This window comes from Anabas testudineus, chromosome 1 (assembly GCF_900324465.2).
Source record: "Anabas testudineus chromosome 1, fAnaTes1.2, whole genome shotgun sequence".
Lineage (NCBI taxonomy): Eukaryota > Metazoa > Chordata > Actinopteri > Anabantiformes > Anabantidae > Anabas > Anabas testudineus.
This window is the reverse complement of record NC_046610.1, coordinates 24614099-24639981: the sequence shown is the minus strand read 5'-3', so window position 1 is coordinate 24639981 and position 25883 is coordinate 24614099. Positions and strand designations below refer to the sequence as shown.

Sequence of the window (25883 nt, the reverse complement as noted above, 5' to 3'; positions counted from 1 at the left end):
GAAGAAAGCTGCATCTGATCATTAGTGCTCTGAGTCATGAGCAGACACTAAACCACTGGAACTATGGATACAGATGTTGCACAGGCGACCAATCAGCGGCAGCCTGCTCTCCAGGAAAGAGCCAATTAGCAACCAAACACTGCCCCCCTGCGCACACAGCAACCCAAGCAAGATGGAGCACGCCACTGGTTTCCATTCGTCCCTTTATTTGATGTAGTTGCTTAAACCAAATAGTTCAGATTCACGCAACACTAAGACCAGCTCAGCGTTTCCAGTCAGTAGTGAAAATCCACTTGTAGCTAAATTGTTTTATTATGACCGTGAACCCAAAGCTGGGATTCAAACAGTGAACCTGCCCCAGGGCCTCGGCACTCCAGGGGCCCTCAAAGCCTCGGGGTTACTCTGTGTCAGTTGCTTTAATTGAATATGCATATGTTAATATGCAAAGCTGGATTACCAGCTGAGAACAACAGCCCCAAGGATCCCAGGACCCCAAGGACCCCAAGGGCCTCAGCTCCAATAAGTTGCAATTGACTAAATCGATTAATATAAAATACAATGGAAAGCGCTTTGAGGGAAATCATTAAAAGGGAAAATAATTTACACATACAATCAGTTTACTCATCATTAGGAGGTCTGATCTAGAGCATTGATCAGCACACATACTTCTGCCTGTACCTCAATCCAAACCCAACAAGCATGTTCTGAGCCTGATGCAGATAACAGGGTTGTCTTAATCAGGGCTTCAAGCTCACTTCTTGCCCAAACTAATGGTTTAATAGAGCTCTGACAATATTAACTGACACACTGGCCTTAACATGGGTGGTTCTCTACTATCTGATTCTGAGGTGCTGTGCTGAACGATCATTGTAGTTTTTACTAAATCAGAGTAAATTGTTGCTATTGGGATGGAGTAGTATATATACACACACACAATAGTACTGTATAGTACAAGTGAAGTATTAGTGATATCCAGGCAGCATACTGTCTGTCATATAGTTATTTTAACATAGAAGCACATGAAGTAATAACATGCTGCTGTAACCTGTGTATTGGCACTTTACATACTTATAACTGTGTTTATATGACAGTGACAGCCAGTGATAATAAATAATCATTAGTATCATGACGTATTGATCTTGTGTGGTTTTCTTACTGACCGGTTGAATGGAGATTTAAAAAAGAGAATGTTAATATAGGTTAGGAGTAGGTGAGGCTTTAACAGTTATAGTTCATGTCAATGGCCTCCAGGTGACCAGCTTCTTTACTTGAAGATTAATACACCCATACATGAGTTATTTTTTGCCTGGTGACACATTTTTATACATACACACTACGCTCAACAAAAGCAATGGCTGATAGTAAGTGACAAGATATCATTGAATAACTTAACAAGTATAAAACAAGTCAAACTAGCAACAGTGGAATAAACAGCGGTTCTGAAAGCTTCCCTGATCTATTTCAGTCATTCTCAGACAGTTGGAAAAATATAAAGACTGGTTTTCAGCCAGAAGCAGAGATCATTTTATGCAAAGAATAAAGCAGAAAGAAGTTTAATTGTGTTCATATAGAAATACTCCCCAAACTAGAACCTTAGAAAGCAAGTTGGAAAGTTGCCCTTTAAGCTAAGCACGTTTACATCCTGTAAGAAAATCTAAAATAAATATCAGAAATGTGCCAGGGTAATTACGATCATGATCAGTACAAAAAAAACGAAACAAAAACAACAATTGGTGTGATTTACTGACAAATTGTCCTTCACATTTTGCAGCAGTAAGTACAAAAAGCAGTAAGTAGAAAAAGCACAGACAGTGCACAGACAGTAACAGAGGCTTTTCCACTGTATTTGTGTTAAAACATGGTGTAATGGGTGTCACTGGTGCTGACGATGTCACTGCTGCACTCCAGAAATTTGAGGACCTGTTCCAAAGCAGCTTTGCTTATGTTGAGGCTGTGTCGCTGCCTGGCTGCGGACAGGATGTGCAGGATGTGGCAACCCTTCTCTGCATCTGCAGCCACAGAAGAACCATTGGGTGAATTTCCTTAGTTAGGGTTTCTACTGTATTAATTGTTACAGCACAAATAATACATTTTGGAAGCCAAATCATACAGAAGGTGTTAGTTTCATTGTGAAAATGAAGGTGCTAACTGTAAAAGTCATTAGCAAGAAATACTCACTCACTGTAGGTGAAGCGGAGGTGCTAATTTGAGCTCTTACAAGCAGGTAAAAAGCTTTCATTCTTAATTATTTTAACTGAGTTACAGCTACAATCAGTCACTTAGTCACACTAAAACTACTGTTCATTCAAAAATATCATTTTTACTTACACTTCTCTCGTTTTGAGTCTTCTCTGATAATGTCTTTAACAACTAGGAGCAGGTCCTTATCCTGTGCAGTCACCTAGTGAAGAGCAACAGAAACAAAACAGACACATGCCCATAAGAAACTCTCACAGTGAAGCAGGACGACTTGATTCTGCTGGTTCTTACATGATAGACTTCATCCTGGGACTTGACCTTGCGGTATATGACACCTTCATCCTGTAAAATGTCCAGGACTTTCTTCAGAAGCTGGCGCAGCTGCTGGCAGGAAGATGGACCGGCCACAGGTTCCTAACCAGCAACAGAGGGGCGAAATACAGAAAGCAATGAGGGGACGCTCTATAGAGAAGGCCTTAGCCTTCAATTCTAGTTTATTACCATGTACATCTGATGTGCTCTGTTGCAATTTTAGATACGCATAAACATTTATTTTGTCAGACATTTTTTGCTGTGGTAAAAAACTGCTACAGTGTTGAACAAAGTTCACATGAAATCTTGATTTTATTCCTCTAGTCGTCATTCTCACCTTGGAAGGACACTTTAAATAACATCTGAATTTTGTTTCATCCCTCCACCTCAAACCTTCAAAAGAAATTATTATCTTTCAGCCGTACCTGGTCTTCAGATGCTGTTTGAGCCTGGCTGTAGATAAGGGGCTGCAGCAGGTCCTGAATATCATAGGGTCTGAACTTGGTCACCGACCTCTGCTTAAAGAAATCTTTGATGATGTTCACCGCCTTGCTTAAGGTACTGACGGCTGAGTCACTGCAAATCAGACAAAAATAACACAGTAGTTGCTTCCTCAGAGCTACTGTAAGAAAGACATTTCATATTAAATGTGAAAGCCTGTGCTGACAAAGAATTATCAACCAACTCCTCCTCAGGGCATTTAAGAAACCTTCCTCACACTGTTTGAGCTCTATAGTAAAACATCCTTACTGTTCACTGTGCTTCCATGTTATTTCATTCCCCTGTTCACTGAGCTTATTTCCAGCCCAATCAATCAGCTGCAGAGCTCTAAAATATGCTGTGCACGACCTGCTCAGCATGCAACGTTAGAGATAGCTGGTGAGCGACGTGTGGCATTAAACAGTGATAACCGGTGGAGACGAAAAATAGAGCTAAAAGGAGCACGACCACTGAAAAGGCATTTGTCAAGTTGCCGCAATCTACGACTGTGAAGTTGCTCTATCACAGTTTTTTTTCTATATCAACTTATTTGTAAATTTATATTTTAGTAATGTTAATGTAAGGGATGGATGTACCCTGTGGCACTGCACTGCAGCTGGAGTGGTTTGTCATAGCACTCTCTATAGAGCTGAGGAACCTCCATCATCCAAGCTATCTGGGCCGTCATCACCGGGTCGTTCACTTTATCTGGGAACACATACATACACATGTGATGAATGGGCAGAGGATACAGATGAATACAAATCCAACACGTCTTGTGTTTCTATGTGTGAGAATGTAGGGAATGACATAAAGAATGTCTTTACTAGACAGTGTGCACGTATGTGAGATATCAGACTACTAGATTAGCAAAATGGTAAAAGTAGATGTTGACTTTGTGCTCAGCAGTTAAAAGAGGAAGTTACTCACAGTAGGTGGAGGCCATGATTTCTCTCTGCTGCCTCGATGTCTTTACTGGCCCTCTCACTCGGAGCACCTCTCCGATCTCTAGGCGGCAGCGCTTCTGCTGGGCCTGTTTGAGCTTCTTTAGCTCAGCAACCGGGTTGAAGTTTCCATAAGACACATCACTGTGTTTTCCTGTTGCTGAAGATGACAGAAATAATACAGAATGTTTGTGCATTTTGTGGTTATTGATACACTTGTAGTCATAAATTTATGAAGCACCTTTGAAAAATAGTTTTACATTTATTATTTACATTTTATATTATTAGTAGAAAAAAAAAAAAATAAAGCTGTTAGACTTTAAAGCTGCACTATTCCATACCTTTATACAAGCAGACACATTTGAATGGCATTAAACCTCCCTCTGTCATCATTCTATTAAAACATCTAGTGAAAACTCCTCCAAATGATGTCATCAGTTTTTCTCTTCTGATGTAATCTGGTTGCACCAAACACAGCAGTTTAATCCTATTCAACCTGCCGCTCTAAAAAACTCCACCAAATTAGATTATTGCGAGGCGTTTTCAAGCTAGAGGTAGAGAGATATTTTAATACAGGCAAGGCAGATAGATGTTCAATACCATTCGTAAACTTGTACTCCCCAAAGTAGAACCATATGAAGCCACATTGCAAATCAATAATTTCTCCCTTAATGCTCCTGTGTTTCACCATGACAGCTTTATAAAGTTCTAATATGGCGGATATAGAATTTTCAGTTTAGTTTGTTGTCTTCAAGTGGTAAAAGAAAAGGGGAAAAAATTTAAATTAAGCCTGACACTCAGATTTAAATCTGCTGTGTGTTTAAATCCATTGTGGTGAAATGAATTAGTAATGGAACTGTAGTTGTTTCCGAAACTGCAAGCTCATTTGATGATACTGGCATGATATGGGTCTGTTTTTGTTGTATCACAAAGTCAGCTAAGAGAATATCACAGGACTACACAGTGCACTGAAAGACTAGCAGCCAACACTGAAACACAACTCATGTTAAGTTCTATCAGCATTCAGCACACAGGGGATTTTTCTGTAAGTTGGTGTGTACAGTTTGGCAAACTCTGCATAGTTCGGCCTCCTCAGGTGCATCAACATACAATCAAGGTAATGCTGACATTTATGCACGTGCAGACTCACATTTACCAGGATCCTCCTCCTCCTTCAACAGGTCATTTTTCCAACACAGGCAGTTTATAACGCCAGTACCATCGTCCACTAGGAACAGACAGAAAGATACTCGAAATCAGACAATGACTGTTTGGTTTGTGAGATGTGGAAGTCAAAGCCATGTTTTTATTGGTAGGAATTTATACAACCGTTCTGTGTGTGTGTGTGTGTGAGTGAGAGAGAGATGTCAACAAAAACTGGAGCAGGGAGGGAATTATTCAATGCTTTACCCCTAACATGTGACAACATCAGTGATCTGCTGACAGGGCCACAGGGGCTCACAAAGACAGCATTCACACCTGGGACTGTGCTTATTAAAGTACTGTTCACTTTCACTTGACGGACAGTACACAGACAAACTGGATATGAATTTTGTTGCTGAAAAATCAGCAAATACAGGGTTTTTGTTTGACACAGCTTGATTACCTCCATAACAGAAGAAGTCCTCTCTTTCTCTCTTGTAAACTACAGTCCCAAGAACATCAACTTTGTAAATTGGGTGTGACTTGTAGAAGTAAATACCTGTGGGAAAATGTAAAAAAATCAATAAATAAATAAATGTCGGGCACTGATAGATACAGTCAGAAATTGTGTCAGCTGTCAAATATGCATCTTTACAGTCACTGCGTTAATGTGTAACTAGCTAGCTAACTAGCTAACATTACATTGACAGTAAACCCGTTCGTATTTGTTTGCAGGAAACCTGGTTGTTAGCTAGTGTCGTAACGTTATTATTAATGTTGAATTAGTTGATGGGCAAACATATCCAGACCTGTAACTTTAAACGCTCAAAAGTAAGCAAATAAGGAAACATGCGTGTTTGTGTAACTTGTGAGTTTACTAACGTTTGTACCTGGCACCTGTGTGGACTCTGTCATCTGCAGGATGTCTCTGACATACAGCCTGGCGAAGGCAGAAAAGATCGGGTCAAGTCCCCACAGTATGGAGGGGGGCTCTTCCACTGGATCCATCGTAGCTGCCTGCATCTCATCATGAAAACCAAAGCAGATTATTTATCTCTTTTCTTTCACGCGTGCAAGAAAGTAGCTAAACTAGCTGAAGTGGAGAGGAAACCGAATAGCTGTCACGTGACGCGTCATTGGGCTATATTAAATAGTTATTTTCCGTTTTTGTTGGCTTTGGAAAATTTATGTAACCACGTCAAATAGAGTGTAGTTGCAAAATAAAACAAGTTTTATAGGCGGTCTGTTAATGTTTTTGTACCGCGCGTCCGTATCGCAAAGGTTTGTGGGACACGTAGTTTCTCAGACACAAAGCACCATGATTGTTTTGTTTTATGTTGAGCAGATGGTAGCCGGTAGATGCAGCGATGTTACAACGACCGCTCGGTTCAGGGTACACTGACGGGCTTTCTACGTGACATGATACTGCGGATTGGTCGTGACCAGTTGAAACATGCATCAGATTGTTTGTTCTCCAGTACAGAAGACTGAAGTGACCCCGCGGGCTGTTCGACACGAGGAGCACGAAGAGAAAGAGCCGCTGCTGCGCGCTCCCGCGTGAACGCGCTCCGACGCTAAATCCGCTAGATTACTAAAGCTGTCCCACAGCACGGGAAAGATGACTGCTTTTACCCTTCTACTGCACCTTAGTATGAGGACCAACTGTACCCGCGTTTACCCTCAAGGAAACTAATGAATTCTTCTTTGGAGTACAACTATTTGTGAGGACCGTTTACTTATCCTTTTTTTCTTGCTGGTTGAAGAAGGAGCCCCACAGGGTTGTCGGGCCAGCGGCTCGGGAGTTGGAACAACGGCGAGTTTCCCGGACTACTTTGCATAAAAATAAAGTCGTGTTTACTCAGATTTTAGATGACAGGACACTACTAAGTTGACCTTTTATTATTATATTAGGTGTTAACAATGACCCATGACGTGCGAAAGAGCTATTCTCTGGACTGGGCAAAACGGTGTCAAAGGCTAAGCTAGGTTTTGATCCCCACTCTTATGAAAGCTAACATTACACCGTGTGTTGGTCAAACGGATATTTGTAACGAATGAGACACTAAAGTAAACCATTTAAGGAAACTACGACTGTTCCGTTAAGTGAATTCATTCGTAAACCTTTATTTTAAATTGAATGCCCCGGGAGTCAGCATGTCATTTTTTAATTTCCGCAAAATATTTAAGTTGGGGTCAGAGAAGAGGAAGAAGCAGTATGAACATGTGCGAAGAGATGAAAATCCAGAGGAAATATGGGATATAATTGGTGAACTGGGAGATGGAGCCTTTGGAAAAGTGTTCAAGGTACGTATTATCTGCTTCAGAGCCGGTCTTTGTTGAAGCATTAACATCTTTCACTCGTGTTTTCTTTTTAATTAATGAGTAAAATCTGATTGCTTTGTATCCCATCCACTCCCAACAATTGCTGGTTCTGATGCCTCACACAACGTGCCAGCAGTGTGTCCACAGACTTGCACTGCTTTGACCCACCCACCATCTGCAAACCAATACACCAGCCCTATGACAGAGGCGGTGTCAAATATGACTGCTTGTCCACAGTAACCCAACATTTTTGTCTAACCCTGTCCTTGTGAAGTTTGTTTTCATGTGACACACAGTCAGATGTTATCAGATCCGCGCACTGATGTCAACAGACCTCTTCACCAACTGGCGTCTGGGAAACAAAGCTGATCAGTGTTAATGCTTCCTTATCTGTATGAATATAGAGATGCATCTGATCTACCTCCACATGTGTTTTATTTTCATACAACACAGAATAGTTTAGGCAAACATGTAGGTAAAAAAAAATCCCTTTAAGTTTTTGGAACGCCAGGTCTGCGCAAAGCAATCCCTTGTCATTATAAATGCATTTATTAATAGTGTCATTGTAAAGTCAGGCCCTGATGCATAACTGGAGCAATAAGTGACATTTTAAGGGCTCAACCCCCAAGTCCAACACTAGTGGCTCTGTTTTGTTCTTTGTTGCCAAAGGCTATTTTTGGACCCTTTGAAATAGCTGGATTTACCTAAGACTTCATGCCAGAGTTATATTGTATCATACTTAAATTAAGCCTAATCTCAATGCTCAGTGATTCCCTAGCAAGTTTCCCAGCATCCCACCAGCAAGGCTCACGTGAACTGGACCTACTGTTTAGAAAAAGACATGGATTCTTAAGCATCATAATTGCACATAGTCTGTTAGTGCTTGTGCTACTGCTAGTGGCACTTCAGAGATAAACCTAAGAACATCTACAAATAGTAAATTGCAGCGTTATGTCTGAGCTTGAGGCAATCCCAGCTGTCATGGTTGATTGCACTTGTCCACCCTCACTGTATTGATTCCTAATGAAACACAAGCTCTCAAATTAAATAAAAAAGAAATAAAACACTTTGTTTCATAACATATATACATATATATATATATATATATATATGTTTTGTGTGTGGCTGACAGCAGAACACATGTAGGTCACTGGGAAGTGGCTGCATCCCTTATCACAGCAGCAACTTCATTGAGCACATCCTGCCTGCACACAAGCCAAAACAAACAGGAGAAATGTCTACTTTGACAAGACATGTCTCCTGTTCTGCTGACTTACTAGGACCCACTTCAGTAAAGTGTGTGATTTGTTAATGGTCATGTGAGATATTTGTTCCAGGGCTGACGTCAAGAAAACTTTAAGTCTAACATAAACTAAGTTTTGGCCTCTATGAGCCTTGAACACTGTATCTGCATTTGCCTAAAGGAGTAAAATGTGAAATGAATGTGATTGCAGTATGATTCTTTTTGTATCTAATAACATTCTCACTCCACAGGCTCAGAACAAACAGACAGGTGTCCTAGCTGCAGCCAAAGTTATTGACACAAAGACTGAAGAAGAGCTGGAGGACTACATGGTGGAGATAGAGATCCTGGCCTCCTGTGACCATCCAAACATTGTCAAGCTCCTTGATGCTTTCTATTATGAGAGCAAGCTCTGGGTGAGTAGAGGGAAGGAGCTCTCTGGGCCCTGTTCTTCATGTGTACATGGATTAACAGGTTAATTAGGGAATATTTAACATGATCCAGCATCTACTGGTTCTTCTACTGTTATGTTGAGCTAGTCATAGCAACATACTCACAATCTCAGATCTACTCAGGATCCCCAAAGTTATTTTTCAGTTGTGCCAGAACAGTTAGTCTATCCAAATATTGATGGTTGGATTGATTACATGACCCAACAAAATCAGGAGCAAATGTCATATTATGATTTACTTCAGGCAGGATCACAATTAATGAAATTGTTTTTCATGTTGGTTAAAATAAAATAACAGACAAACTATAAATTAAATAAATGTTCAGACTCAATAAAGGTTAAGAAAGCAGGGAGACCATAAATAAACTGTGATGTTTTGAATTTTATGTTGAATCTTGTCACAGCATACGGACAACAACATTTAAAAGGCTGTGTTAGAAAATTATCTTGAGGGGTAGTTTGAAAGTGTCGCATTCTTCATTTCTCAAACGGCTGTAGCTGTAGCTGATGCACTCACGTTAGTTCCTCTCACTGTTTGACCAGAATGTGACCTCCTCAGACAAATCGATCAGTAAGTCCTACTTTACCGGCCAACAACCTGTTTTAAAGTGTGTAACTACACACACACACTCCTAACACAACTTAGTGGACAGGGATCAGCATGGGGAAAATGTAATGCTGGTGACAGTTGTCAGAACACATGATGCATTACAGCTTGCAGTGTAGCTGCAGACCAGTCAGAGTGCCCATGCTGACAACTGTCCATTACAACTTTAACACCACCTGGTGGTGTTACCGCACCTCAGAGGACAAGGCCCCCACTTCTGTTTTTCTCACAATGTGTTATCATTTCCACATAGTCAGTGGGAAAGCTGCTGATCTTATATCTGTTTAGTGATGTATTAGGACAAGGCCCCTGGAGGTAGACGGTGGATACCCAAACTGTACCTGATGGAATGTGTTGCTAAAGAAAGTCATGTTCATGAGGGCAATATTGCACACTCGGATGCATCAGATCCGGCTTTGGCCAAGTTTGAACATTAAATAAAATATGTTTGTAAAAAAAATTTTAAAATTATGTAACCCAATTCGTTTTCTACCCTGGAGTCGGTGTCAGCTGTATATTACTCTGTATTACCCCTCAAGCACGGGAAGATGCGGACCTTATATGGTAATTAGATTTAGAAACACTTCCTTCTAAAACACAAATTAGATCAAGCTTGGTATTATGATAATGATATTATGGAAATGGAGAAGAAATACATCAGTGTGGACTCTGCATGTGTTCCCACAGTTTTTACCAATGTGTTTAAGTTGCATCACTTGACTATTATTGCAAGGCTTTTGCAATACATGCAAGTTAATTTCCAACAGTAGTATTCTTATCAAAATTTGAGGCCAAAGTTCACCTGAGCAGCGGAAACAAGCAGCTTTTTTAGCTGTTAATCATCATGCCAGCAGATAATCCATCCGCTTTTGACTTGAGCAAGCTTATTCTTGTTTCCATTGTAGTCTACACTTATGCCAAAGAGAATGTGTTTGTTTGGTCATAGTTTATCCTTGAAAAATACCACATTTTTAATTCCTTTTACAATAAAGTCTGAAACGTCAGTGCATTTCACCTCAGTAGTAATTAGAAGTGTAGTGTTGATATATGGAAATACGTATTCATCCGACCCAATGCCTAAACACCATAGGAGTCATACACACTAGAATATTTAAACATGCAAACAATATAGCACATGCAGGGTGGTAGAGGACATCATGTAACATGATCAGGAGTACTATACCTCAGCTCATGTGAGTCAGTACAGAAACATCTATAAAGACAGTCAGCAGTCATGACTACCTGAGGATTTAATTTCGGTGCATTTCATTGAGCTCTGCCCTTTTCCTTCGCTATTGTGTTCTGAACAATGGTCACAGCTTGATGGAATTTGTCTGTCGATTCTTATCTTGTGACTGTGCTGCACCTGTTCATGCAAAGAGGAGAAAGTGTCCAGGGAAGTTCCTCATAGAGATAGGAAAGACTTCATTCCACATAAACCCATGAGGGTCTGAAAGGTGGCCTAGTTTAGTAACTATATAAACTAGATTTATTATTATTGCCACCCATTGACCTTTGTTTCCTTTTTCATTTGCACAGCTTATGCTTTGTTTTCATGTTGCTGTTACTGTGATTTAGCTGCCATTTTCCTTATTTCATGCCTTGAACTTGTAGGTGACATTATGTACAGTCTCACATCCTCCTCCTGTGCCACATGAATGGATTAGAAAATATGTGGGTGCATACCTTTCTATATGTGTGTGTGTGTGTGTCTGTGTGTCTGTGTGTCTGTCAAATAAACAAGTGGGAGAGGAAGCCACAGCCCTGGCCTGTGGTTCCTCTCTGCCTGCTGCCACTCTGAAAAACTGTGCGGCCACTGTGGGGCCCATTGTACAACAGCAGAACTGCAAAAACAACAGCACGCCTACAGAGGAACACTAGAATGGTGTGCGGGTTGTATAGTCAAGACTGTCCCAAGACTTGAGGAATTGTGTGTCTTTGTTGCAGAAAGTGGAAAGCTTAGTTTTGTAAAGCTCAACTGAATCATGGAATGCCACTGAACCTCAGTAAAAATTAGAATATTAAGGAAATGGGTCCATGTAAGAGTTGGACTTTTACAATTTCAAATACACGGTGAGCCAATAAGAAAACCTTGGGGCCTTAACCGATGGATCAACCACAATTAGTTTCTCAATGGTTAAACAATTGCAGAAGTTGATCTTTTTTTCCTCTTTCCAGTCAGTTAGCATCATGCTGTAAGCTTTGACACATGCTTTGTCTTACACTACCTACTGCCATAAACACATACACCTGCTGCTTGAATAAAGAGTATGTCCAAAGATATGCTAATGCTTTTAAAGAATGAGGTCTAAGATCCAGCAGTATAGCTGGCAAGTTAGCTAACAGCTGTGTGAAACCCTTTCCACAATCTGGCCCCAACTGGGGCCAATCCTCTTAAGCCAACAGCCATACTGAAAGCTCTTAAATGCCTTTAAGGACTCATACCATTTCATTCACACAGGCTGGTTTGAGTTCTAGTCTCAAATTGCCTTAGTCAAATGTGTATGTTAGACACTTAGTGATGATGATGATGTTTAAATGTACAAAGGGAATGTTCCAGCCCAAAAACACCAAGGCAAGTGTTAATCTCTCAACCTGAGAACTTTCCAGAGCCTCACAATAGATTTTAGATGCCACCAGGTTCAACCAGTGTATGAACGCATACACTCATGGACGGCCTGGGCTCACCCCTGTTTTAAATGCACATTGTAGTTTGGCTCGCTGCTCTAGATCTCTAAATAGTAAATGCGTATTGAAGACAGTTTTATACGACATTTTTACATAAACAAATACCTGTGTTGGAAAACCACATGACTCATTTCTTTTGACTCTCGGCAGATTCTCATTGAGTTCTGTGCAGGAGGGGCTGTGGATGCCATCATGCTTGGTGAGTCAGCATTTTTTCTTTTAACAGGGGTCATAACATCAAATCCAAGCAGTGCAAAAAGCAGCACTAATTAGTTAGTTAAAGTTAAGTTAAGTCCAGTTTAAGACATTAAGTGGATACCACTTTCTTCATTTATCAGTGCAGTGAATGCTTTTACTGCAGTTTGCTTTATTGTCGTGCTGTATGAAGAATGCTAAACATGTTTTTGTATGGCCTTCACCGCTCACTTACAGAACTGGAGAGAGCCCTGACAGAGCCACAGATCAAGGTGGTGTGTAAGCAGACTATGCAGGCCCTCGTCTACCTCCATGACAACAAAATCATCCACAGAGACCTGAAGGCTGGCAATATCCTCCTCACACTGGATGGTGATGTCAAACTGGGTAAGGGCTATATTAGATGTGGCTGTAAACACAGGCAAATACCCTTTTCAAGCAGAATAGCAACAGACGCTCCCTCAACTTTTCTCTCCTGTAATAGGAGATGGGTGTGAATCATAAGTGTATCGTTGTACAGTGTGTGTGGACGAACTGTACAATCTTTAAAAAAGCTAAGGTTAAGGTTCATCATATCAAAAACAGACTGATGATTCTGTAATAGACATCACTGCTTAGGCTCAGGCATACTTCTTGTCAATACAAAATGCAAGTTGTTTTATGCAAAGAAGAAGTCAAATATGGAACATGGTCCCAAAACTGCCATCTTCTTTGAGCCAAAGTTCATTTGAAATTGTCTGTGGCAACATGTAAAACTGTTCTGCGATCACACCAAACCATGGATGTCACACCCTCCGGATTATAGAGGAGAGGAGAGGGGCCTTCCTGTTATCAGTAAGGAAACCTTTGTCTCTGATGGTATAGGGGTGCATTAGTGCCTATAGAATAGGCAGCTTGCACATCTTGAAAGGTACCATCGATTCTGAAAGATTTTGTTCAGGTTTTATAGCAGCATATGCTCCCATCTAGACAACATCTTCTTCAAAGAAGACCTTACATCTTTCAACAGGACAATACTAAACCACATCCTGTATATATGACAACAACAACTTTGTAGTACAAGAGTCCGAGTGCTGAACTGACCTGCCTGCAATCTAGACCTTGCACCAAGTATTTGGTACATCTTGCAATTCAAAATACAACAGAGACGGTTAGTCTTGCTAATCTAATACTTATCATTTTAGCTATACATGACATTCATCTCAAAATGTCCAGCAACTGGTCTCCTCAGTTCCCTGACTTAGTAAACATTGCCCTGTCCCCTTTGTTTTGAGCTGTGTTGCTGCTATCATTTTCACAATTAGCTTTACATTAGTTTTTTAATGTTCCATTTTGTCAGTTAAAATATTTGATTTGTTTACTTAGTTTTATTGTGCATTAAACATGAATTTAGACTTTCAATTCATTGCATTCTGTTGTTAAGTTGATTTTACAAACTGTTTTGGAATTGTGGTGGTAGTATCACATACAAATTATTTCCCTAAAGCAGTAGATCGAACATAGATAGTAATGCACTGTACTTGACGTGTTGAAGCAGTGTAGTGTGTCCTTCAAAAAACAGCTGTAAAAGTAATTCACTGTGATTTGTACTGCTCAGTTGAGCTATCGCGCTGTCATTGCCGACATGACAATGTGAATGAGTGACCTTTAAGCACAGCAGCAATTGTTTATTCCTCACACATTTGTGTGTACAGAAACACATGTATTCTCAGCAGATGAAGTTACATAGGTTACTTAGAGGGGTGTGAGTCACTGCTGGATAGAACAGGATTGTCAGAGTAACAGACAACAAGCATTTTGTCTAGTGATGTAACACACACAGGAGATGTCTGTGTAACCGCCTGCTGGGACACAGGCGAGCTGTTACAGACGTGTGCACACACACACACACACACACACACACAATACAAATAAGACATGATGTCATGATGAAAATATAAGTAGGCTGCTCTAACAGCATATGCGTTCCTCTTTTTTTTCCCTTGAACTTGGGATTAGCCATTATTACCGTTTTTCCTTTGGACTTGTTTGTGTTGTGTTACTCTATTTACATAATAAAAGTTGGCGGTGTTGTTTCACTAGCTAATTTCTGGTTTCTCTTGAATCATGTCTTTCAGCTGACTTTGGTGTGTCTGCTAGAAACACCAAAACACTGCAGAGGAGAGACTCCTTTATTGGAACACCGTACTGGTAAGTTGAAGCTAAAACAAATATTTTTTCATAGTCATTAAAAATCCAAGTTCACCATTATGCATCATTAGTCTTTTGCTTCTGTTGTACAGAATACATTACACATGAGTTCCACGCCTCCTCTTCTTGTTTCCCCTCCAGGATGGCTCCTGAAGTGGTGATGTGTGAGACATCCAAGGATCGTCCATACGATTACAAGGCTGATATCTGGTCCCTCGGGGTCACCTTGATTGAGCTGGCACAAATTGAGCCACCCAATCACGAAATGAACCCCATGAGAGTCCTGCTGAAAATAGCCAAGTCCGATCCTCCTACTCTGATGCAGCCTTCACGCTGGTGAGTCACAGCATGAGGCTGTATTGTCCAATCAGGGCCTTCAGGTTACTCTTCTGTAGCACAGTACTTTTTTAAATAGACCACACTGAAGTCTATTTTTCACCACTTCCACCCATTAGGTCCCCAGAATTCAATGATTTCTTAAAGCGTTGTCTGGACAAGAATGTGGACAGCAGATGGAGTGCAACACAACTTCTACAGGTATCACTCAAACCCTTGTGTGAATCAGTTTCCTCGGCCCCGCTTAAATTGAGTGGTAATCCTCATTTCCCATCCCATACCCATGTACAAGCTGCCATTCACAGCACAGGCAGCTGAGTCCTAGACAACATCTGTTTAGCTGTTCGTGTCAGGTACTGAACCATGTGTCCTGGCAAGGCTGACGCTCATCCCTCAGTGCTTGAGCTGACGTCAGTAGAGCAGGCTTTTCTTTTTCCATAGGGTTTAAGGTGCTCGGCCAAATCAGAGCCACTTACAGAGAGGCAGAGCGGGACACATTCATACACACACACATACACACAGTGGAAATACAAAGGATTCTTCTGTGCAGAAGGGGATTCAATGGGTTTGAAAATACAGAACAGTGGTCTACCACCAATGAAGATTTTGATATCTAAGAAGCTGCATATCCTCAGGCCAGCCATTGAATATGTGCAGCAGGTTTCTAGGCCGAAAAAGGTGAGGTTTACAAGAGATGATGAGTAGTGTTTGTAGTCGTATCTGGCTTTGCATTAAAATAGTTTATGCATCAGTTTATGTATTTGTTTATTGTGAAGTGCAGTTTGAAAGACACGTGAACATATTCAAGAGATACAGAATAGCAGGTAGATGCAGGAATGATTTGATGATTTAATTTGATGTTTTAAAGTATTGAGCTTCTATTGTTCTGTATGTCTTATAAAGACAAAGTAGTCTGTTCTACTGTGAGCAGTTTATATCTCTTAGTCTGTGGGATTATTCCTGAAGTGCTTTTACCGCTGTTGTTAAAAGGCTTAGTTTGTCACTGCTAATGTTCAGCACCATGTGTTGACATTTGACATTAAATTTGAATATGTAGTGGTGTTAATTTTTCTTTGTCTTGTGCACAGCATTCCTTTGTGTCCAGCGTGACAGACAACAAGCCACTGAGGGAGCTCATAGCTGAGGCAAAGGCTGAGGTCACAGAGGAGATAGAAGAACACAAAGAGGACGAGGAGGAGGAAGAGACAGAGGCACCTCTGGTGGGTAAACATGAAGTCAAATTAGAAGAATCAGTGCTGATGTTAAAAAGTAAATAATAAATCAATTCAAGTGTTTTGTTTTGTTTGTTTGTTTTTTTTTTTTCACATTTCACATTCTTTTATAGCAGTGTCATTCTATTTGATTTGTTTTGTTGTTTAGATGCATCTGTGAATAAAAACTACAGACCTTTTACACTTGTTCCAACACCTTTATATTTAGAATTCAATTCCTAATCCAGTTATCATTTATCTTTAAAATATCAGAAATTGGGAGAACATGCACAGAGAATGCAAGAGCTATCACGCTGTTTAAAGAGGGTTAGGGTTAGAATTAGGTTTTCTTAGAGTAAAGTTCAGGGTGAGGCAGTTACATTAATGGTTAGAGTTAGGCTAAGGCAGTGTGATAAATTAATATGTGATAAATTAAAAATTAAAACAGTAGATTAACATGGCCTACGCAACAGTAGGGAGCTAGGGAATGAATTGTGACTGCCATAAAAACGTGTGTGTGAATGAGAGACTAGTTGTGAAGCACTACTCTGGTAAAATGGAAAAGTGTTATATAATTGCAGTTACGATTTCTATCTCTATCTCTCAATTATTATAATGTCATTATCAAGACAGATTAATTGTCCGTTCTTGAACTAATTTCACCAACTCAGCCCTATCAGAGGTGCCACAGATCCTGGTTCACAAAAACACCATTAATACACTGAAGACCAGTTTCAAATTCTTGCTTCTTACATTGTGTTACAAAAGGCACCTATGTCTATATTCACATGGGCATTAACATTAATCAATTAATTTACTAATTCCGTTTTAAATAGTTATTGGTCATTTCATAAGTGCACTTATGTTGTTTTTTTTGTTTGGCATTTAGAGAAACTAGCATGACATCAGATCTTCTCTGTTGTTTCTACATCTGCTTTAGGGCCATAAACGCGCCCCATCTGATGCCAGTGTTGCCAGCTCAGAGGATGAGAAGATCCCCCTGTCTCCCTCCATCTTGGAATCGGTCCCTGAGAAGGGTGAGCCCATTCTTCCCATGTCCACACCCACTGAAGTGCCCCTTGGCCAAGTGTTAGACACTAGCTTTGTGGAAGAGCCTGATGCCCCTGCACCAGAAGAGTGTTCAGAGGAAGCTTCAAACACTCCAGCTCAGGATGAAGAGGTTGAACAGAAACCTGAAGAGAAGATGCTCGTAGTAGAAAGGGATGTTTCCAAACCAGAACCAGAGACTGAACCAGAGGTGCCTGTTAAGGAAATTCATCAGCTGGAGATAGCAGAGGACGAAAAGGAAGTGGACACAGCTGAGCTCCCAGCCAATGAAGAGGCCACCACAGAGAGCACAGAGGTTACTGAGGCTCCTCAGGCTCCTCAGGATGAAAAGATGGTTGCTGTGGAGGAATCAAACCCACCAGCGGGAGAGGAAGATGAGGAGAACAGCTACAAACATCTAAAGGTCATATTGACACTACCAGAACAAGATAATACTGCCCCAAAAGAGGAGAATAGAGAGAATCCTACAGATGAGGATAAAATAAATACAGAAGATGAGAAGAAAGACAAAGCTACAGACGACAAGGAGAGAGATTCAGACTCTGGAAGAGGCTCAGTGGCAGATAACAGCAGTGTAGACCTAAACCTGTCTATCTCAAGCTTCCTGTCCAAACCTAAAGAGCCTGGATCGGTTTCAATACAGGTAACTTACACAGCAAACATACTAAAAAATAGTTTTCTCATGAAACATTTGGCCTGCAGATTGTTGTAGCAAAACTACTGAATTGGATCATTTCTTTAAAATACATTAAACCATGATATTAAAGCTTTACGGTGGATAAAGATGTGTATATATATAAATTCCTCCTTCCAGGACACAAAGCGTCAGAAGAAGACACTGAAAAAGACCCGCACATTCATCGTGGATGGAGTGGAAGTTAGTGTGACTACATCAAAGATCATCACTGACAATGACGCCAAGAACGAGGAAATGAGATTCCTAAGGTATTTACATACACTGACGGTTTTAAATGCTAAAACTACTATGATGTTGCACGTATTTGATCACTGTTTCAGATCACCACATTAAACTGTGAAGTATTCTTTCTTCAAAACACATAATTATCTTTGTTTTTCTTTGCCGCTACTTTCCGATCTTTTTTGTCTGCCTCCTACTTTCCAGGCGCCAAGAGCTGAGGGAACTGCGTCTTCTGCAAAAGGAAGAGCAGAGGGCCCAACAGCAGCTCAGCAACAAGCTCCAGCAGCAAAAAGAACAAATCTATCGCCGCTTTGAACAGGAGACCACAGTGAGTTTCTCAACACAGAACAGTCAATGCTGAAGATTTTAACTGTGCCTTAAAAGTGTGATTTACAGGCGAAAAGGGACCCAACGAAAATGTCGCTGTTTCTTTATGAGCTCCATCAGGCAGCCTTGTGAGCCCAATCTGCCCAGTGATATTTGGTTTAACTGACCTCAACCATTTCCTCTCATTTTCTAATCATTGTCTAATTATGACTTAATTCTGGTTATTGGAGGAGAATGTGGCCTACTTAAGTGTAAACAAATGAATGTTTCCAGTTAAACTAGTTTTGAGCATCCTGATGCGTTCCTAAGCCGTTAACCATAACCATCATAGCTACCCCATAAGTGTAACCACAATCCTTAACCTTACATTTCCCTGAACTTAATTCTAACCTTTTACCCTAAAACTATGTTCTGATGTAAAACTCTTTTTAGCTGCAAGAACACACACATGCAGATTGACACACGCCCTTTGAACTAAAATGACTCTTGAAATATCTGTTTTAAATCCCTAACTAGGCCCACTGGTGGCTGCTTCTTGAAGAAGTATTTTTGTGTTGTACAGCCTTCATGTATTTAAAGAAAGGCCAGCCAGCTGCAATACATGTTCTATTAGTCTCAGTTTTGATTGCATTGCTTCTGGAGACTCATGGGCATTAAAGCATGTTGTTGTAGCCTGGCAATTTGCATGTACTTTGTGAGAACCTGCTTTGAAATCAAACATATCTGAGGCAAGATCCTCAGATATATGGATAGATATTGTAAGTCTAAAGGGTTTTGAGAAGAAGTTTGTCTGGCTATTTAAGTAGCTACACTAATCTATTGCTCCCAAGAAAACTCATGATGACTCATGTTGAAATGCAACACCACAGGTTTTGTTGTGGACAACAGGAAACACCTGAACACGTTTAACACAACACAAAACTAATGAAAAATAAAACGGAATCATTCTGTGTTTGTCAAATGAAGGTTTAAAGTTACTGATGTTTTCCATATTTGAGGGGAAAAACTGTCTTACTTTGTTCCACCAAATAGGTGGTACTCCAAAATTCAAGGGTTTGAGAATTTGATGCCAGCAGAACTGTAAACTGAAGCTTCTTCCAGATGCCTGTAGAATTTGACACACTGAAATCATAGAACTGCTTCTTCTTTTACCACAACTGCTATCTCTCATATGACCTGAACCTCTGTGTGCTCCAGAGTAAGAAGCGCCAGTATGACCAAGAGGTGGAAAACCTGGAGCGGCAGCAGAAACAGACCATTGAGAGACTGGAGCAGGAGCACACCAACCGGCTCCGGGACGAGGCCAAACGTATCAAAGCTGAGCAGGACAAAGAGCTGTCCAAGTACCAGAACATGCTGAAAAACCGCAAGAAAGAGGTTAGCATGTAAATCACTCTGCTGCCTTTCCTTTCTCTTATTTCACCTAGACCTAGCAAGGATAGGATAGATTGTGAAGTTCCTATTTATAGCAGGATGTTTTAATACTCAGATGCACACGCGTCTGTCTGATCTGTCTTATAAGTGCTTACATAATCATTGTTTAGCCTCACAGGGGCTAAATCAGTCTGCACTGCCACTTCTCATTTATTTTTGCATAGTCCTAATCTGTCCAAAGCTTTTATTTCCTTTTATTTCCATCTTATTGCTCACGGTTGCTCATACACAGGGCAGACAGGAGGAGGGACTTTCTCCAAAGCATGTGACAAATGCTTTTCTGAAACGTATTAAAGAAGATATTGTCCAAGCCCAGCCAGAGGAGGTAATAAGGCTTCAGTTTGCAGTGGAGTTTGAACTTTGACACAGAATACCTCCTCTTCTCAGCTCTGCTGTACACACACAATTTTTAATTTATTTTTTTAATGAAACTGAAAGTAGCATGCACAAAGCTAGTCAAACAATATTATTAGTTCTGTTTAATGCAGTTTTTACTGCAGTGTTTTCTTCACTCTTCCAAACTATCCACCCACCTGAGTTTGCGGTGTCCACCACACGTTTGGTGTGTGTATTGTTTAGTGCAATGTGTAGGATGGTAATGTGCTGTGATCCACAGGGATTGGCCAATGTTATGATACAGTCCTTTCAGTTGTCCTCGTGCACCCTGTGCAATGCTCCCATACAGAATGTAAGTGAAACTCCTCGTGTCTGTTGCACTGTAACTTATTAAACACACATGTTTTTTGGTTTGTTTTTTGTACATAAGTCCATGCAAAAAGGCCAATGCCAAACCAAATTACTGTTAAAAATAGGTTTATTTTACTGTCAGTCAATGTCTGGTTCCTCTGCTTTAGGTGAGCCAAGTAGGCCACATAAATAAGGCTGACAAGGAGTAGGATCTGTCCTTACTGGCAGTTTTAACTGTCTGGGTCATCAGCTAAGGTAGTTAAGCCTGTGGTAAACTTGGCAGAAAGCCCATAGGCAAGTAAACACACAAGCACACACTCAACTGGCCTAATAAAGCCTGTCCAGCCTAATATATTGATCAAGGTTTCTGTTGCGAGAGCAATGCTTTAGCAAACACTGGTTGTTGAGGAATTGAGGTTCACTTTCTTCTCAGATTCCTTGACTCCTTTATTACATATTCTGAGGTTATTGGACCTGTCTTAAATGGGAATGTATTGTGTGTTACCTTTTACCCAGGAACAAGAGTTTCTTCAGAAGCAGCAGCAGGATCTAGACAGCGCTTTGAAGAAGATTATCCAGCAACACAAACACGAGCTCGCCACCATCGAGAGAGACTGCCTCAACCACAAGCAGCAGCTTCTCAGAGGTAATAACATCCATCTAGTGTCAGTCAGCTGGCATATTTAGTTATGTTCAATAAATCAGAGCTTTCAGGAAAATGATTCTGCTCATAGATTTTGAAGTCATGTTTGCATGGTATGACTGTGAATTGACTGGCAGGATTATTCTGTCCTGCTTCTGTGTTGCTGCTTTCAAAGTATTAGCTCTAGAGGAACCAATAGATAATCCATGTTTTGCTCAAAGCTGCACTAATCAGTATTCTTTCATTAACAGCTGGCTCAAATTCTGTGGCCTTCGGTGGCCTTCCTCTCTGCAGCTTCTTTAGCTCCTTTAACCTAGCTTATTTTTAGCTTTTGTTTTTTTGGCCTGCAAACCATCTCATTTCAAACAGCAGGCAGCTGTTTTCTACAAAATGACTTTCATAAAACCACTGTGACCTGCAGGCACAGTTGGCAGCTAGATGGTGAAAACAGCGGAACATTTAGTAGCTGAAGGGAAAGCTATTTTTCTAGTAGTTGGTGGTGGTGTAAATACACATCTGTTTCCAGTTTTTTAGCCGCACATGGATTTTAGTTAAGCATGTTACAGCATTGAGTATAATCATCTGTAGTCCTATCAGCCATAAACAGGCTGTCTTTGGAGCCAACAGGAGGCTCTCAGACCACATTTCTGGAGCCCCATCTCATACGACTGCAGTGAACAGCAGCATGTTAGCAGGTAGCACCGCCTGGGCCTTAATCCCATGCTTAATATGCTGGGAAACAACACTTGACCGTAATGCTCACTGAACCAAGTCACGGGAGCATGTAAGTGTGCTTTAGAATCTTATAAAGAGCTTTCACTGAGAATAGAAATTGTGGGGTAGTTCAAAGCTTAAAAGCTGAAACCTCATTAGTAAAGCTGATGTTGTTTGACAAGTATTTCAAGCATTCAGCCATTTCCCTGTAATGGTGACAATCCTTCCAACAAATGTTGTTGCTGTCCACTGCAGAGTATAGCCAAATGCTCTGAGAATGAGTCCTAATGTTGGAGGTATTCTCCACCATTTAGCCTGTGAACGCTTCATTGTGCAATGATTTGACTTCTTCACTTGTGTGTCTGTATTTAGCCCGAGAGGCTGCCATGTGGGAGCTGGAAGAGCGCCATCTGCAGGAGAAACACCAGCTGTTCAAACAGCAGCTCAAAGACCAGTACTTCATGCAGAGACACCAGCTGCTCAAGAGACACGAGAAGGTACAGAACAGATGGGACTTTGTCTTTAAACATTTTTCCACACTCAGATTTACCTTGTAAAATTAACAAAGTCTTTCTGGAACCGTCCTCCAACTTCCTCTGTCTGCTGATGTTTGCCCTGTACAGGAGATGGAGCAGATGCAGCGCTACAACCAGCGTCTGATTGAGGAGATGAAGAACAAACAGACGCAGGAGAGAACCAGGCTGCCAAAGATTCAGCGCAGTGAAGCCAAGACACGCATGGCCATGTTCAAGAAGAGCCTTCGCATCACTGGAGCTGCCATCACCCCGGAGCAGGAGAGGGAGAAGGTTAAACAGGTGAGAAAAACTTGGATTGTAGAAGTGAAAATAAACGATTTTTCTTTTGTTTGGTAGATAGAGAGCATTTGAATGAACCTTTGAGGCCTACTTGTGTCTCTGTTTGACAGTTTGCAGCTCAGGAGGAGAAGAGACAAAAGAACGAGAGGCTTCACCAGCACCAGAAACATGAAAACCAGATGAGAGACCTGCAGCTGCAATGTGACGCCAACATCCGAGAGCTTCAGCAGCTGCAGGTATAAATCTAAGAGGCTATATTTTTATAAATACTTAGTACAGTGAATGCATGCACTTTAACATGTTCTATGGACAGATATGATTTAGTGAGTCTGTGTGTTTCAGAATGAGAAGTGCCACCTGCTGATTGAACATGAGACCCAGAAGCTAAAGGAGCTGGACGAGGAGCACAGCCTGGAGCTGAAGGAATGGAGGGAGAAACTACGACCTAGGAAGAAGGTAGCCATTACAGCTGGGAGAATAAATATGAACCTCGTTCCTACACCTTTTATTTTCTCTGAATTTGTGATACGGGTACTTAGTGTGTACATAAACACCTGTAAATATTGACACATTCTGAACCAAGCTCAGCTGACGCAGGGTGAGACGATACTGGACAGATAGCTAGTCTATCATCAAGGTGAAACAGGTAACCTGAGCTGCATGTCTTAGAAAAGATGGGGCCTTCAAAATACAGCATTTAGCTTAGCTTTTAGGTCAGTGGTGTATGCAGGCATTATTCTTTTTAAGAGACTTTAAATGCTTTGCTTTTTAAAGTTTCCATTCTGAAACTTAATTTCACTTGACCTTAACATGCAAACGTTTTCTCTCTGAGTCTGCTTAGGCTCATTTACCCACATTATGATACAAAACCACGTGTTCACTTATTTTAAAATATGCCTCTCCTGTGTTTTGGTCTTCTATTCAAACAAAAAGGTGCTTTCTGAAAGTTCTCTCTTTTTATATAATACTGATCATTGTACTACAGAGGAAGACAGGTTTCTGTGTGACACCTCATTTGTGAGTCTGGATAGAGAAATGGGGAAAACCAAAAAGAACTAAATAATCTAGATCCTTCCAGGAATTAGCAATATTGCTCTCACAACAATTAGCACAAATGGAGTTCTTCCTCAACTTGACTAGCTCGGTGTAGTTTACTCACTGCAACATGCCTCAGGCGTGTGGCGCAGGAGAGCTGCTAACGAGCGCTTGCTACTACTACTGTATGTAGTGTTACTTTCTTAGAAAAAATCCCTGAGAGTCAGAGCAGCTATAACACGGGGCAATTAATAATAATGTTTTCATTTGTTCCACAGGCCCTGGAGGAAGAGTTTGCCAGGAAGTTGCAGGAGCAGGAAGTGTTCTTCAAGATGAGCGGAGAGTCGGAGTGCCTTAACCCCTCCAGCCAGAGCCGCATCTCCAAGTTCTACCCAATCCCCAGCGTCCACTCCACTGGTTTTTAGTAGAAACCAACGTGCATATGCAAAGACATACGCAGTGTACACATGGACTCAAGCACACTGCGCATGCGCACACACACACACACACACACACACACATACAATCACACAAAGACTGAACCTGTGCTGCCTTGCCATCATCCTCTGTCGGAGGATGTAAGTGGTTCTCTGTCTCTGGACTTCCTCAGTATACAGCTCTGCTCTGTTGCTCTGTCATACTCTACTTATTTAGTCATGTTGTCACACTATTACAGTCATGTTGAAGGAGAAATATGAAGGAAATTTAGGTTTCAGTGTTCGAGCCATCACCTGAAAAACACTAAAGAGGGAGCTCGCTGTCCAGCAGTCTTTGGTGAATTAGTTTGTTAAATAATCCAGTGCCTGTGGAATTTGATGTTTTTGGCTTTTATATCCAAACAATTTCCAACTATTAATTGCTGCTCAGTGTTTGTGTCATTTAGACGTTTGCACTAAGGATTTTATACCACTTAAAATTGGTTAAATATGTAATCTTGCCATTTACAATTGATCATAAAATAGAATGTATTTCTGAGAAAGAAGACAGCACATTTTCAGGGTCACTCTCAACGACGAGTATATTTATATGAAATGCAACATATCTGTCTGTGTTAGAGTGGTAGGTTGTGATACATTAGGGGTTCAAATAACCAGTCTTATGCATGATTTCAATGCAACATGTAGGAACTTTTTTCTAGTAGAAAGGTTTTTCTTCAGGATGCCTTCCCGTCTCAGGCAGTTGAAACTTGAGACTCGTATTTAGCAACACGCAGTAAATGGTGCATTTATCTACAACAGTTTTTTGTTTTGCATTCAGTAGAGGAGGTGTGTTTACATACTGAAACAAAGGATCACTGTTAATTGGACACTAGGGAAATCACTGTGGTGGCTGTTGAACAGCATTTAGTTTCAATTTTTTAGGTAACACCCGTGTTTTATTGTCAAGCAAGAGTTCTTCAGGGATAAATAAAGAATGCAGTTTTTCACTGATGTCCACACATTTTATAGCATTTGCAAGTTTTGAGTGTCATGAAACGGAGCTCCAAACTGCTTTTAGTTCAGCTACTTTAAGAAAAAATCCCTTCAGTTGCAGTTACAATGTGTCCTTAGTATTTACTTTGGTTTTCTTCAATTGCCTACGTGTAGGCTTACATAGCTTTTTCTCTTTTTATCGAAATGATAGTACTTTGTCATTGTCATGCTAGCTAATAGCCTTAATACTTCAGAAATAAATATACTGTAAACCTGCTATGAAGCCTTTAAACGCTTGTTTTATGAAGCATAGCAACGAGTTATTTCAACTGTATTCAAAGAAACAGAACGTAAGCTTTTAGTATTTTCTATTTAGACTGTTTATGAATGCTGCTAAATCTGTAATATTTAAAGCAGCTGTTGCAAAGAAAATAGACCTGACTGGTTTAGGTCAATTTGACTTCTGATTGGTTCATTTTATCATCTCATTTTCTTTATGATTGACTTT

General features: G+C 40.6%; 2 protein-coding genes across 2 annotated transcripts; one reads left to right on the top strand and one right to left on the bottom strand.

Moving 5' to 3' along the window:
* Positions 1–1231: 1231 nt before the first annotated feature.
* Positions 1232–6252, bottom strand: stn1 (STN1 subunit of CST complex). The gene is made up of 9 exons (XM_026358820.1): positions 5969–6252; positions 5542–5637; positions 5086–5163; positions 3922–4095; positions 3588–3699; positions 2937–3087; positions 2491–2613; positions 2329–2401; positions 1232–2009 (listed from the first exon to the last, which is right to left on the bottom strand). The coding sequence occupies exons 1-9, from the start codon at positions 6099–6101 to the stop codon at positions 1852–1854; spliced, it is 1098 nt and encodes a 365-aa protein (XP_026214605.1). The 5' UTR covers positions 6102–6252; the 3' UTR covers positions 1232–1851.
* A 412-nt stretch (positions 6253–6664) lies between these two features.
* slkb (STE20-like kinase b) lies at positions 6665–25465 on the top strand. The gene is made up of 18 exons (XM_026358819.1): positions 6665–7382; positions 8895–9059; positions 12540–12588; positions 12822–12971; positions 14702–14774; positions 14916–15110; positions 15230–15311; positions 16199–16330; positions 17262–18032; positions 18204–18334; positions 18513–18636; positions 19833–20012; positions 21273–21402; positions 22486–22610; positions 22737–22928; positions 23039–23164; positions 23271–23384; positions 24242–25465. The coding sequence occupies exons 1-18, from the start codon at positions 7233–7235 to the stop codon at positions 24386–24388; spliced, it is 3036 nt and encodes a 1011-aa protein (XP_026214604.1). The 5' UTR covers positions 6665–7232; the 3' UTR covers positions 24389–25465.
* Positions 25466–25883: the final 418 nt, after the last annotated feature.